This window comes from Patagioenas fasciata, chromosome 2 (genome assembly GCF_037038585.1).
Source record: "Patagioenas fasciata isolate bPatFas1 chromosome 2, bPatFas1.hap1, whole genome shotgun sequence".
In the NCBI taxonomy this organism is placed as follows: Eukaryota; Metazoa; Chordata; class Aves; order Columbiformes; family Columbidae; genus Patagioenas; species Patagioenas fasciata.
In genome coordinates this window covers 158,390,620-158,404,683 of record NC_092521.1, presented here as the reverse complement: position 1 = coordinate 158,404,683, position 14,064 = coordinate 158,390,620, and the positions used below count along the sequence as shown (strand labels likewise).

The window sequence follows — 14,064 nt, the reverse complement described above, 5'->3', positions numbered from 1 at the left end:
TTCTCTTTGTCTGCCCACACGGTGACCCAAGGCCTCCCCTGCCCTGCCTCAGGAATTAAGGCTGTTGGCCCATGGAATCCCATGCCAGAGATCCTTCCTGCATTCCGCACGGCCCCTGGAAAACGCATCAGCTTTTACACGCAAATAAGGACTGTGAGTTTGATTGGTGAAGGTGTTGCTTTGATTTTGGCGGGGCCAACACTCCATATGTAGTAAATGATGTTACATGGATCTTTTTTAGATGCCCAAAGAAGGTTTATATATCAAAGAGAGTGCATTAATTAGCAATCATTAATATTCCTGACAATTTTTAAGTTGGCCTGGTGGTGGGTGTGTATATGGGGAAGAAGATGGGAGCTGGGTTCTTTTAATGATATAAGTACATGGGATGTTTTAAAGAAACAAAAAGTGGTGAAAGCGTTAGTTAGCATTCCAGAAATGCAGGAGGAAATATATGCAACCAGGTGTTAGAAATAACAAATTGATTTCCTGGTCACTGTGCATGATTTCTTTCTAGCCTTGTGTATATCCTGATAATCGGATGGCTTACAATATAGATACAAAGTTTGTTTTGTTTTTATTTTGAAAGGCCTACGGTATGCAGCCTTTTTCCCAGACAGCAGCAAAAAACAAGGTGAACAATTTTTGCACTATGTGGTTTTGAATTCTGTCATATTTTCTATTGCGTTTCTGTCTTCCATTAGGATAGCTTAGTTTACTATATTAACCACCCGCATCATCCATATCACTTCCAATTCTTAGTCCGCATTCTGTATGTATGTAGTTGGATGATTCTCCTCTCTGCTGGGGCTGAGCGGTGGCTCACACGGTACGTGCGGCTGGAGGCGGTGGTAGGATGGTTGTCCTCTCGTCGGGCCTTTTCGGGGTGGCTCCTGACACCTGGTGGTGGATTTTCCAAGTGCAGACTTAACCGTGTTTGCAGCTGGCGGAGAATTTTGACCTGTCCTACCCCGAGCACTGACAGGCAGAGTTTGAGCTGTTTAAAAGAAAATGCATGAAAACAAACCGAAACAAAACAAAAGTGTCGGGAGCACATTCTCCTCCCGTTCAAACTTACGTTAAACCAAGAGAAGCAATACATTTAATTGCTGTTGGAGTAAAACTAATGCCTCTGCCCTTGCTGTTGAGGTCACTAGCGTAGTGTTGTTCACAAGGGCTATGTACCTTTTTATTTATTAACTTCTCAAATATATTGCATAAATGAATGTTTTATAGATACCTATGCACTAAACATACTGCATTAAACTAAAAAGCTTTTCTGTGAAAAACCTCGGTGATTATATTTAGTAATAATGATGTTTTCAAAACTTTACAGTGTGAATACTGACGGAAACTTCTGGTGTTTTATTTAACAGCATGGTTTCTGGCTTAAGTGTATGATTTTTCTTGCCAGCAAGTATATTTCTTTATGTTTATGAAATTCTGCATCTCTTTGCCAGCATAATTCCTAACAATGGAATATCTGGGATATATCAGTAATTAACTAGCATGAATAAAAATTAAGAATCCTGATTCGGTGGTGAAATTCCGCAGTAGCTGGGACCTATTGGGGTCTTCTCTGATTTTTACCTGGCTAGATCTTTAATCAAAACTGATTCTTTTTCTCGCTTAATTGGCCCTTTACTACCATCTGATTATTTTTTAAGTTTCATAAAGAAGTATTATGGTTAATATGAAAGAAATACAAAGCAATGCTTTATCCTGATTTTTCTTCGTCTACAGGCAAATAAAGTACATCAACAATGCAGTATCTTTAGTTGTTTCTAAAATATCATAAAGAAAGGGCCCCCAGGGTGCACTGCCACCGGACTTTGTGGAAGGGGAAAGATTTGGTGAAATAAGAATGCGTTCATGTAGCCAAATTTAGTGCTGTTATTGTGCTGTTCTGAGATATACGGAATTGGCAAGTAAAATTAAATGAGGGGAAACAATAGAAGAGTCAAGTTACACTGTTAATCTGAACAACAAAGGAGGGCAAATTTCTGAATTCTAAAATAATTGTTTAAGGGTTATTTGAGTTTTTTCCCCTAAACTTACTGCTCCGCATTCCAACATCCACAGTCTATAAACTTCAGTGTAGGCAATCTGGGTTGAGGCTGTTCCTAAATGTCTTATATTTGTGGGAGCTCTGGTCAGACGAATTACGTCCACACACAACACAGCTGCTCTTCAGCGTAAGGGACTGAAGTGCCACTTTGTGCAGCACTTGTGACGCTGCCCCGTTGGAGGAGACCTCTCACACAAGGGCTGTAATGACCGCAGTTCCCAGGCACGGCAAAGTGGAAATCGGACAAATGCCAGTTCTGGCACTTGGTGGGAATTGCTAAGTCCACCTTCACAATATGATGTTAAAAACAGCTTGATCAGATTTTTTATCAAGATCATTTTTTGAAGAGTAGGAATAATTTTTTTCAGAGATCTGAACCCATTGAAAAGTGTCATTTGACATGGAAAGGCATTGAGAGTCTTACCTAGGATATGACAACTATTTTGTCATCTAAGCGTAGGGAAAAGTGTGGCATTTCATATAACAAACATAAACATTTAACGGTGGCCACTGGCAATTCTGCTTGGTTTTAGTACTGTAGATTCCTAGAGCAAAATTCTGCCTCCAAATTATATGCATGCCGCTCTCATTTACTTCAGCAAAGCTTGTGCGCATATTTCAAAGGTCAAAATTTGGCCGTTGGGGCTGAATTTTCAAGGAAGAGTGTATTAAAGACATCTGTGCATCAGCAGAACCATATCCTTTGTCTTCTCTAGAACATTTCAGGAATAAGCCTGGTGCTATATGGCACTGCAAGTGAAACATTTGCTATTTTTTGAATTGCATTGGGATTGCATAGCAGAAATATTTCTTTCAGTAATAAGTTCATGACTTCTTTTTATTTCTTGTAGCTTCAATGCTGAAAAGTTTTCAGTTTTAAGAGAATAAAGACTGGAGGGGACCACCCTTCTGAAAATTACAGTTGCAAATGTACCGTAACAATCAAAACAAGGGGAAATAGTCCAAGGAAATAGGTATGGTCTGTCGAGGTGCACAAACTTTTGTTTGTACTCTAATACAGAGAGGTCAACAAGTGTTTTACACAAAAGTAGAAAACAAACCCACTTTTCATTGTGGACAGAGCTCATATTTGAAATTGTTACTAATCGGACACTTGAAAAAGCTAAAAGTTGGCATTCATATTCTATTGGAGTTAGTATGTATTAAACTGATGAAGATCTTTAAACGTGTAGGTTTTCCCCTGTTTTTTAAACATTATACACTTCTTAAAATGTTTATAATGTCTAATTGCTGCTGGATTTCAAGACATATCAATTTTGTTCTTAGTTCCTGCAGATTTTGACAGAATGTCATACCAAAATATTTTGTATTTTTTGTAGGACTGGGAAACAGAAAATCATGACTGGTATTGTTTTGAATGCCATTTGCCTGGAGAGGTGTTGATATGTGACCTGTGTTTTCGTGTGTATCATTCCAAGTGTTTGTCTGATGAGTTCAGGCTTAGAGACAGCAGTAGTCACTGGCAGTGCCCAGTTTGCAGGGTGAGTACCTCTGAGATTTCATGTGCTGATTAGAGGATTGATATTCATTAATAGATTCATTAAGGTGTCCAGATGGTGTGGCCAGGTTAATGGATAAAGAACTGAATATTGAAACTATGGTACATACCTAGAGCATCTATACAGAGATACCAAAATATGGTGCATGTAGCAGATGATCATTTTTGAAGAGCCCGGCAAGTTTTACCTATGCCTTTGAACACACACAGTATACTGTGTGGGAATGTGTGTACGTATGTATGCCACGTGTGAATGCAGTATATTGTGGAAATCTTCAACATGAGTAAACAAATTGCTGTATAAGATGCTACTGTTTTTATTGAACATCATTTTAATGAATCATAATGTATTTTTTTGTATTTTGGTGACTGCATTCTTAATATTTTATTGGAATCATATTTTACTTTATAAAGCCACAATCATGTTACTGATGAGGGCAGTTTCAAAAAATACAGAGTGAAATCCTGCTTCTCATTTACTTTTATGTATTTGATTGGTGCAAAAAGGCCAAGATGGATTTCACCTATAGCATCCATAAGTATATTGCTTTTTCTTTAAAACTGCTATTTTAATGAGTATAGTAGGGAGACAGCAAAGAGTATTTTTCATATAATTTCCAAGAATGAGCAGGTGTGTTGTCTACATGTCATTAGAATTCCAAACATTCTAGTCAGGATGCTTACTGGTACCTGGCCTTGAACCAGCCCGATACACCTTCCTGTTCTCATCTCTGCATCGCCTCCCCAACGGAGAACATTCCTAGATTTCCGTAAATTGAGGGAATAATGCATATAAATGTTTAAGATAAAATTAATGCTATAGAAAAGGATAAAACTGCCAGTCACGCTGTGCCTTGGCTTGCAGGAGGGAGAGGGAATTCCCTTGCTGCAGGGCAGCAGACTGATGGTGCTGCAGGGAGCCGGAGGCTTCAGGCGCTTCCGAGTTCAGAGAAGCAGGTTTTGAGAACACGTGGATGATTTAGTGTCTAAACAGCACTTTCTGACTGCTGTTACCTTAGAACCAGCTGTGAAAAACCTGTTGCCTCAGATTGGGTTTAGGGAAATAGCAGGAAAATCGAGCCTGCCTCAAAAGAGTGGGAAGGAATGAAAAAGAAGGAGTGGCAGGGAAATGAGGACGTGTACTGGATTTCTCCATATTGACTTATTAGCATTTAATTTAGCTGCTCAATATTACCTCTGTTAAAAACAAAAAATGTCCATGTATAGGTGAACTGCTTTCAGATTTTTATATAATTATCTCTAATAATTGCCTGTTCTCGTAGTATGTACTGCTATTTCTTATAAATAGTTACAATTAGATAAACTGGCTCCAGTCTCCGCTTTAGTTTACCAATAATTTTAGATGACACCTGGCGAGAGTAGGGGAAGTAAATGGTTTAAGCTACCTTGTGTAAGAGGGTGCATATAACATCTATCTTGTAACAGGGATGTCGTCAGAGTGGAAATGCTGAATCATTGCCTGAAATATGCACAGATACGTAGGGTGGTCAGCTGTGAGAACAGTTTGTCTTTCGTCCTGGAGCCTTGAAATCCTTTATGGCAATAATATTAAACAAATGTTTATCTTGAAAACAGTCCCATGAAACTCAGACCACGTGCACTGTGTCTGTCTTTCTGCATATCGGTTCCCTTTTTGTTATACAAAGACTAAGGAAAGATTTTGGGGGGCTCTTAAATACTTCTTGCCCCAGAGATCTTTGGCTTGCTTGATGCCTCAGATGATCAGCCTGTTTTAATGAATATTGCCATTTTTTCCCCTATGCTGGCAGCTCCTATTTTCCTTGTAACTAATCCGAATTCCTTCAGCCCTAATTCTGCAAACATGGACTAAGCAGGCTTGCACAGCCCCTGTAAGCGAAGGAGACCTAGTCTGGCATGGGAGTTAGCATCCCTGTGTATTCAGTATTCTTCCACTGCTTTCTCCCCACCTTCCTCGGAAACAACTGCTCTAATTTGCTTTTAAAAGCAAGAGAGAGGCCTATATTCAAAAAAACATGGTAATTTGGAGAGCCCTGGCTGATGTCCAGAGGACATAACAGAGCTTAACTATCTTGCATAAGGGCAATGGGATTTAGTTTGCATTATCACCAGTAAATATGCATGTTCAAGCAAAGTAATAGCTGGGACAAAGAGAAGCATATATTTTCATACTTTATTCTTGTAACTGGACATAGCACTTTTCGCCTGGGGATTTCAAAGCTCTTTACAAATGTGAAGTAGAAGTCTGTTTGAAACCTCATATATTGGGAGAAATAATCTAAGAACACTTCATTCTTATGTAAAGATTGCTTCTGTAACGCTGCCAAGGTCAGCAAGCCTTTGGATTATTAATTTCACAATTGTTGGTTGTACTAGTTCAATCAACCTGTGCAGCTTTATCTTGCACACTTGACTACTCAGAAACATTTTATAAAGGACATTGCCAAGGATTTGTTCATAACTTTAAAATATTTTTCCTCCCGTAACGTTGATAGCAGTCCCTTGCAAACCTTACTCTGAACTCTGTTTCCCTGCTGGTGGTTTTTTTCCACTGCATCCATAAGCAAGAATGTCCAGTTCCTGGTGCTTTTTGTTTTAATTTGACAGTACTAGTCTGAATGTTTTGTACCCTACATAATTCTCAGCAGGACTCAAGAGTCAAAGAAAGTTCAATGCAAAACACATTGCAGAGAGTGAAAATTTTCCCGGGCTGCTGACTAATCATTGTCTTAAGTGAAATAAATTGGTATTATCAGCAAAATTCCTCATATAGAGGTCACAAGACTCAATACTGAAGGAACTTAGGGATTACACTCCCCACTCATGGAATGGCCCATTCAAGACAGGGTTAGTCAACTTCATGTCTAAAGAATGCAGAAGACTTGTACCTTTATTGCCACTCTTTGGTTAGATAAAAGGAGGAAATTAATTTTCTCCAGCTGTTAATTTAGCACCTAAAGACTGCCAAAAGTGCTGCAAAATTACTAGTGTTTTTTGGGAGGGAAAATAGATATATCCAAAAATCTGAACAGGAGAATATTGATCACATATTGAGGTAACCGGCTAGTATTATTTATTTTTTAAAAAATTCAGGTTTTAAGATAATTTTATAGAAAGGCAAAATTATGCATGATGACGTATAGTTCGTCCCAGAGGAATAGATTTTGAATTGTGAAACAGAAAGAATTATTCATATGGTTTCACTTGACATCAAAATTTTTACAGTCATCTGATCAGAGATTGATCTTCCATGCGTGTGCCTTGCAAAGAATTATAACCAATTTACCTATCATAGTGGGTGTTTCAGTATTTCTGGGTTTTATATATAGGAGAGTAAAGTAAACTTTAGAGCTTAAGATATTAACTGCTTTGCTGATAAGTATTCTATAAATAGGCTATTTCTGAGTTCTGGTACTGTCCTCAGTATTTCATAGAGTACATAAAAATACACCATCATGCAGCTCACAATCAACTTCAGACAAAATTTGACAAGTGAGAATGACAAACAGTAGAAAGTCAAAAGCACAGGAAGATGAAGGTTACTTAAGTAACTCAAGGGCTTAGATCAGGGGGTTTTAGGTATGAGTTGTCAGTCAAGATGGTTAATGTAGAATATGAGGAAGGAAGAAAGAATGTGGCTCTATTGACTGACTTAATGGGGTGTAACGGTAGGAGTTTGTTAGGTAACTGTATGATGAAACATATTCTATAAGCAGGATTTGGCACAATCACACATAACAGCCATGGGTTGGTGGGTAAAGGTCCTCGTGTAGGACTGATATTGGGAGCACACAGTGCAGAACCTGTGCCTGAGAGGTGTCAGTGCTCCGCAGGTCCCTCCCGTTCCCCTTGCAGCCACGTGCACCCTGGAGTAAGTCAGGGAGCCGGCAGAACTGGGCATATGGAATAAAGTCTAAAAGAATTTGTCCACAGCAGTGAGAAGCCTGGGAAACCCCCACTTAGAGCTTCCTACCGCCTTCTCTGTGCACATAAAAGCGTATTTAATTCATATGATGCTTCATATTCAGAAGGTGCTTAATGCACCGTATGAGTGCAAACTGACTTACAGATTCAGCTGTAACATTTCCAAAAGCACCTAATGCTTTTGGAAAGTCTAGTTTAACTGTAGATGGTCTTGAAAGAGGCAGGTTTTAGGCCATATTTTGCTCGTGCAGGTGCTTTTCCACGTGCTGCTTTGGGCATACCACACACTGGTGGCTCTGAGACCCATCCCATGGGCCTACAGACCTTTCTTAATGGCACAGGAAACCTGAGGACCTGTGGGCTGGAAGTTTGAGAGGGCAGCAGAAGGAGTAAAGCTTTCCACATGTAGCACCTAATTCCTCTGGAAATTTAAGCCCTCAAAAGATCCAAAGCCAGTGGGTAAAGCGAGGAACTCCTAAACAGCAGTGGGGAAATGTGTGTTAGACTCATGCACGTAGTTCCCCTCTGCACATATACCCCTGGAAACCTGAATTGCTTCTGAAAATGGAACTGATGCCTTAGAAACATGAATCTGTCATTGAGCAGCCTTCACCTAATCTGTCACTGAACTGCAGTTCTTTGATGTGTGTATACATGTGACAGTTGAGAGAGGAAGGGAAAAAATATATTAGTTAAGGGAGTTTACAGGGAAACCTCTTTACGTGGAGAAAATTTAAGTTAAATTCTTGCAGCTAGACGGAATGCTGGCACTAACCCCTTGCATTTCTCAGAGTTTCTCTATTTTTTTCTCTTCAAATGAAACATTGCAACAGCTGCAGCATCGTGACCATTGCCACCCTGGGGGCTGAGAGCTACATGCTAAGTTGGGGTGCAAAGGATAGTCACTGCCATCGCAAACGGTGCTGCCGCAGGATGGAGTGCTGCTTGGCAGGATCCTTGTGTGGTTCCTCAAGTCTTGTGGTGAACTCCTGCACTAGGAGCATGTCAGAATTACTAAAGAAGTCACACCTGCACACTGCTATGTATTACTACCCTCTTTTAACAGCTAACCAGTGTTATTAATCTGGAATATTGAATATAAACAACAGTGTAAATCCAGCCTTCAGGTACTAGCTTCTAAGAAATAGCTGTGCCGCAGAGAATATATATAAGGTGTTTCCTACGCCCACAGGCAAAGCGTGAGGTTGTGGCCTTGGCCTTCCACCTACCAAATCTCATTAATCTTCTACACAAGGACTGCTATTGTGGAGTTCATTACTTTGACTCCTGCATCCTCTATGTAAACAAGTATGTCCGACCAAGCCTCTCAGTTTACCATAATTCAAAGCAGAAGGGTTGCAGATTTCTCTAAAACTTGATGTGACCTAAGAATCATCCTTGTCACAACAAGGTTAACCCCAGTGGGCAGCTAAGCACCACACAGCCGCTCTCTCACTTCTCCCACACTCCCAGTGGGATAGAGGGAAAATATGAGTAAAAGCAAGAAAACTTTTGGTTTGAGATAAAAATCATTTAATAAGTGAAGAAAAGGAAGAAGAGAGAAAGAAAACAGAACAAAACAAGTGATGCAAAGGCAATTACTCACTACCCTCCATGGGTAGACTGATGCCCATCCAGTTGCTGAGCAAAAGATGGCTAATCCCCTTAAACTGCCTCCTCTCCCTTACTGTTGCTGAACATGATGTTACATGGCAGGGACTATCTCTTTGGGTAGCTTGGGTCATCCGCCTGGTTGTGTCTCCTCCCAACCTCTTGCATACCCCCGGTCTATTCACTTTGGGAGCAGAGTGAGAAAAACAAAGACCGTGACACTGTGCAAACACTGTTCAGTAAGAGCTTAAAACATTGATGTGTTATCAACACTGTTTTGGTCACAAATCCAAACCACAACGCCATGTGAGCTGCTATGAAGACAATTAACTTCCTCCCAGCCAGACCTAGTACAATCCTATATTAATATCCTAGCAATAGGGTATCTATACTATAAAGATCCTGGTAATCTTTTGGGGCTGGATGGAATCATAGCAATTTCCTCAAAACACACTTGTACTTAAATAAGGTTTGCAGTAGGGTATCTTATTAGATCTGACTGTGGGAAAAGATACACAGGGCATCTTGTCACTTTTACAGATTCACAAGCCACCATCATTGTTTTCATTTCCCCAAAGCAGAAAACTGAAAGACCCAGTTTTCATTTATACTTGCTTCTATATCACTCTGGCTATAAAGGGACCTGAAGGAGGGTATGGGTTTTTTTGTGTCAGAGCAATATGAATAGGTGTTATGCAAATTGTACCCCCAATCTAGTATTATCTACTTCCTCACTTTAAGTGGCTTTAAGTTGACTTCTCTGTGAACACTTCACATCTTCAAAATACATAATTGGGCTTTTTTAAATTAAAAAATTACACATATTCCGCTATAGCTTCTAAAGAATTTGTGAGTGGTACCTCCTAAAGATCTAATCTTTGTTGGAAAGTGAATGAAGCAGCTGGATTATAACTTGCTTTCTACAAAGGGTGAGCAGCCTTGCCGTAAAAAGACATTTTGCTGGCACATAGTCTCCGATTCTCTAAATTCATTACCTTTCAACATTTAGTAGAGGAAACTGGAGATCAAATTTTTCTTAAAATAAATCAATGTAGAGAACTGAAGGAAAAGTGGATAAATTAAAGTTTGCCTGAATTGTCAGGTTAATGATATCATTTTCATTGATGCTTAAGATGATATTAATTGCTGACATCAGTAATGATACAAAGCCAGCTATCTATCTTCTCTCACGATCTGAAGGATTAGACTGTAAACCATCTATCTTAACACAGTCCCTTACGAACTGTCTTGCCCAGGAGGGCATGAAGAACGGTTCGCATGAATTCTGAAATACTTTCAAAGGATGATAAATTCAGAACCACGTCAGAAAAGGAGGTCTAGAAGGACCAGTCAGTGCACGTGCATTTTATTGTGTCCTGCTAAGTTTCAGTCTTCTAAAATGCTGTGTCATTCGCAAGCATACAGCACTCCACTGCCTAAAAGCAGCGTTTCATAATGCAGATTATTTAATGCATGTTTGGGTTTGCCTTTGCAGTAGCAATGTTGGTTTATGCAAAACTGAATGAGTGAATTAAATTCCATCAGAATTCATGTTCTCACAGCAGATAAAGTAACACATGTATATAAAGAAGGTGGTTCAGACATATATTGTAGCATAAAATCCTGTCTTGTTCCAGAGTTCAGAAGGGAGGTCTGGGAACCGTTAATGTTATTAAGAGAATGCTTAAATGCACTGTAAGTGTTAGAAAGACCTAGTGCTGGCCCTTTTCACAATAATGAGTTTTACCCAAAAGTGGCAGTGCCCCGTCAAGAAAAAGCTACAGTGGTGTTATGCATACTGTAGTATCTCTATAGATTCATGATTGAATGGATATTTCAGTACAGTTTTTAATGATTCTATGCATAATGCTAAGCAATTAAATAAGCACCTTCATTGATACTGCTGTGTACAATTTTGATTTAAGAAGGAGGTAGTAAGTACAGTCCTGAGATGTATAGGTTGCACACTTATTGTAGCAGAAGGGACAGCCTGTGATTTTCTATGTCTTCAGTGTTTTGTAGGAGGGATATAAGCAGAGGAGACACAATCAAATCACCTTTTTTTTGCACTAAGGTGTAATTTATACTCTTGCTCTGTACTCAATGTGTCTGCTCCCTCTATATGTTCAGAGTCATATATAAGTAATTTGGTAAAACATAGCACACTTCTAGTGATCAATAGTTCATAAGCCTAATACCTCTTTTCACTACCTATTAGGACATAGATTCTGTTTTTTTTCTTGTGTATGCTAAGCAACAGTCATGTGCACAATTACGTGGATCTTGCTAAAGCCCGCCAGAATTTGAAGACAAATGTAACTGAGCCGGTTTGGTCCACACAGTTTGCACAGGGGTGGTGACATGAGGCTTGAAAAGGGGAGAACTCAGCTTGCCACTCGGTGCATTCAGAGGTGGGAGGAGGAATAAACATTTTTGCAGGAGATGTGAGCAGTTAGAAATCAGTTCAGGATAGTAAACCTGGAAGCCGTGGTGTTGTTTGACTGTGCTTTTGTTTGGGAGAGCTCCTGCAGGCTGGAGCGAGAGGAGAGGGCGCGTTGCAGGCAGCTGCTGTAAGGCACAGCTGCTGAGCTGGGACTGGAGAGGCCGGCTCATAGGAGCATTCGCAGGAGCCACCTTCTCTTCAGCAGAACATTTTCTGCATGCAGCGCTTCCCACGGGCCTGGATTGACTTTGGAGGGTGGGGAGAAGTCTCTAGACTAGTCTAAGGTGAGGGGGAGGACTCTGGATCCTGACCTGCTAAAAAGAAGCAGTCTGTGTTCCAGAATCTGGATTAGGCTTTTTGAAGGAAGAAGGACAAAAATCAACAGTTGCTGTGTTTCTTGAGCAGTAAAAAGTGCTTTGAGTTTTTACTGGCTAGGGCCTATTTGACCTCCTCCTAAATGGTGTCATTTTACCTACTAGCACATAATTTGTAGATGGTACAGGGTATTAATTTTAAAATAATTTCTTATTTTACTGAAAATATTAATGCCTTGCTAATAAAAAGACCATTAAATAAATTTTAAACTGCTCCCTAAAAATACCTTTCTTTATTGCTTTATTCTAATTAGACACTTTTTCATGAGAGGTTTTGACAAAGTATTATGGATACAAGTGGAAATAAAACCAGTAATTCTTCTGTAGCTGAAGTCCTCAGCCCAGATATAATTCAAAGCAACCAATATAGTTGTTGTGATGTGTTAGTGTTACTGATTTCTCAGGAAATATTTTCCCTAAAAATTGTGTGATATGTGATTCAAAGTTACCTTTTAACATAACGCGATGCAGAGAAAATTTTTATTGGATGAATTTTCAAGTCGAGTTTAAAATAATAATATGATCCTGTTTTTCTTTGGCAGAGTATCAAGAAGAAAAACACAAGTAAGCAAGAGATGAGCACATACCTGCGATTCATAGTGTCTCGTATGAAGGAGCGGGTGAGTCTGAAATGGGACAGTTTATCCAAGTGTTGGGTTGCACTGCAGAGGATGGAGGGGGAGGAGGGCGGCATTTTATTTCCCCTGTCGTGAGCGGCATGTGTATTTCAACGTACACTTAACCATGTCTCATTGCTCGAATTAGTACCATTCTGGCAGCAGCAGTTTATGCCATGGGCCTGTGGCTCCCCTGAAATGGACATTTTTCAGGTTTGAGACACGTGTAATCTGTCTGATTGTGGATCTACACTTTGGCCTTGTGTATTTCCCATCTGAAATATTCCAAACTATTTCATTTGAATCTGTTTTGTGTTTCAAGCAGAGTCTAAATGCAATAACTTACACAGTCTCATGGTCCTTTCAGGCTATAGATCTAAACAAGAAAGGGAAGGACAACAAACACCCAATGTATAGAAGGCTGGTGCACTCAGCTGTTGATGTTCCTACTATACAGGAGGTAGAGTGACTTCCTTTCTAAATTCCATACTGTTTATGGTGTCTTTTAACAGTGAAGATAAACCTTAAGCACTAATCCTGTTTAATTCTCCATATGATCAGTATTTCAGCATTGTGTCCAGTGTTGGAAATGGGAGCTTAAAAGTCAAACTGTTCCTCATAAATGGGTAACCAAATGAAACCATTCTGAGTGGTGCCTAGTTTTCAGACACAGCATCCTCAGTTCCTTTTGTGTGAAGGTTTTACTGGGAGCTGTAGGTAGCTGAAATCTTCAGAGAAAGTACCCTTGAATCTAAGTCATTGAATGTGGACTTAAGTGCCCATGTTTGCACATCTGGCCCGATGTTTTTGATCATATTCCAATTTTAGTCGTTAAGGCCTTGCGTAGGCGGCATCTTGATAAACATCTAAATGATTCATAAAGAACCAATTGTTCTGTTGATCATGAAAAAAAGAGACCCACTTAAAACATCTGTTTTGCATTAATTGTTCCAAAAATAAAGTACTAGTAAATATGTCCTTTTTTCCTGAACCAGAGTCTGACCATGACTCATGTAAATCAACTGCACATGACCTAAATGAACAGCATATTAATCTGTATTCATTGCTGCAACTGGATTGCTGTGCAGTGCTGTAATATATATTGCCCTTTACAGCCATAGGTGTGAAAAGCCTTTGTTTTATTGTTGTTATTGAAACAGATGGATAAACAAGAGCTTCACCGGCAGTTTTGGAGACCAGCACTACTGGCTGGCTTGAAGTACTGACAGCAGTGGTTGAGCCTGAAAATAGGTCAGGCCTTCCTTTCACTCTGTCACCTTCACCAGCTTCCACAGAAGGTCTTTTGACCTTTGGACCTTAACATCCCAGTAGCTTGATGATTTGTTTGATGATTGAAGTTCTCATAGGTGTTCTTGACAGAGCTCAGCTGAAAATGCCGCATTCTTTATCAGACAAAAGACCATAGTAGGTATTAATAAATGAGCTGCGTGGCTCCATGTAGGCATTTGTTAGGAATTTCGAAGACTTTTAAGACAATCAGCCTTCAT

The 14,064-nt window shown here is 39.7% G+C and overlaps 1 protein-coding gene across 6 annotated transcripts in view; it reads left to right on the top strand.

The window, feature by feature from the left end:
* The window catches only part of ZMYND11 (zinc finger MYND-type containing 11), a 108,201-nt gene that overhangs the window by 76,554 nt on the left and 17,583 nt on the right, over nt 1-14,064 (top strand). For 3 of the 6 annotated variants that reach the window (XM_071805309.1, XM_065831971.2, XM_071805308.1), the window contains 4 exons: nt 590-634; nt 3,409-3,570; nt 12,482-12,559; nt 12,924-13,016. In XM_071805309.1, coding sequence (XP_071661410.1) covers nt 590-634; nt 3,409-3,570; nt 12,482-12,559; nt 12,924-13,016 — 378 coding nt within the window. The remainder of the gene's footprint in view (nt 1-589; nt 635-3,408; nt 3,571-12,481; nt 12,560-12,923; nt 13,017-14,064) is intronic. The other 3 variants (XM_065831972.2, XM_071805310.1, XM_065831973.2) reach the window with 3 other exon arrangements.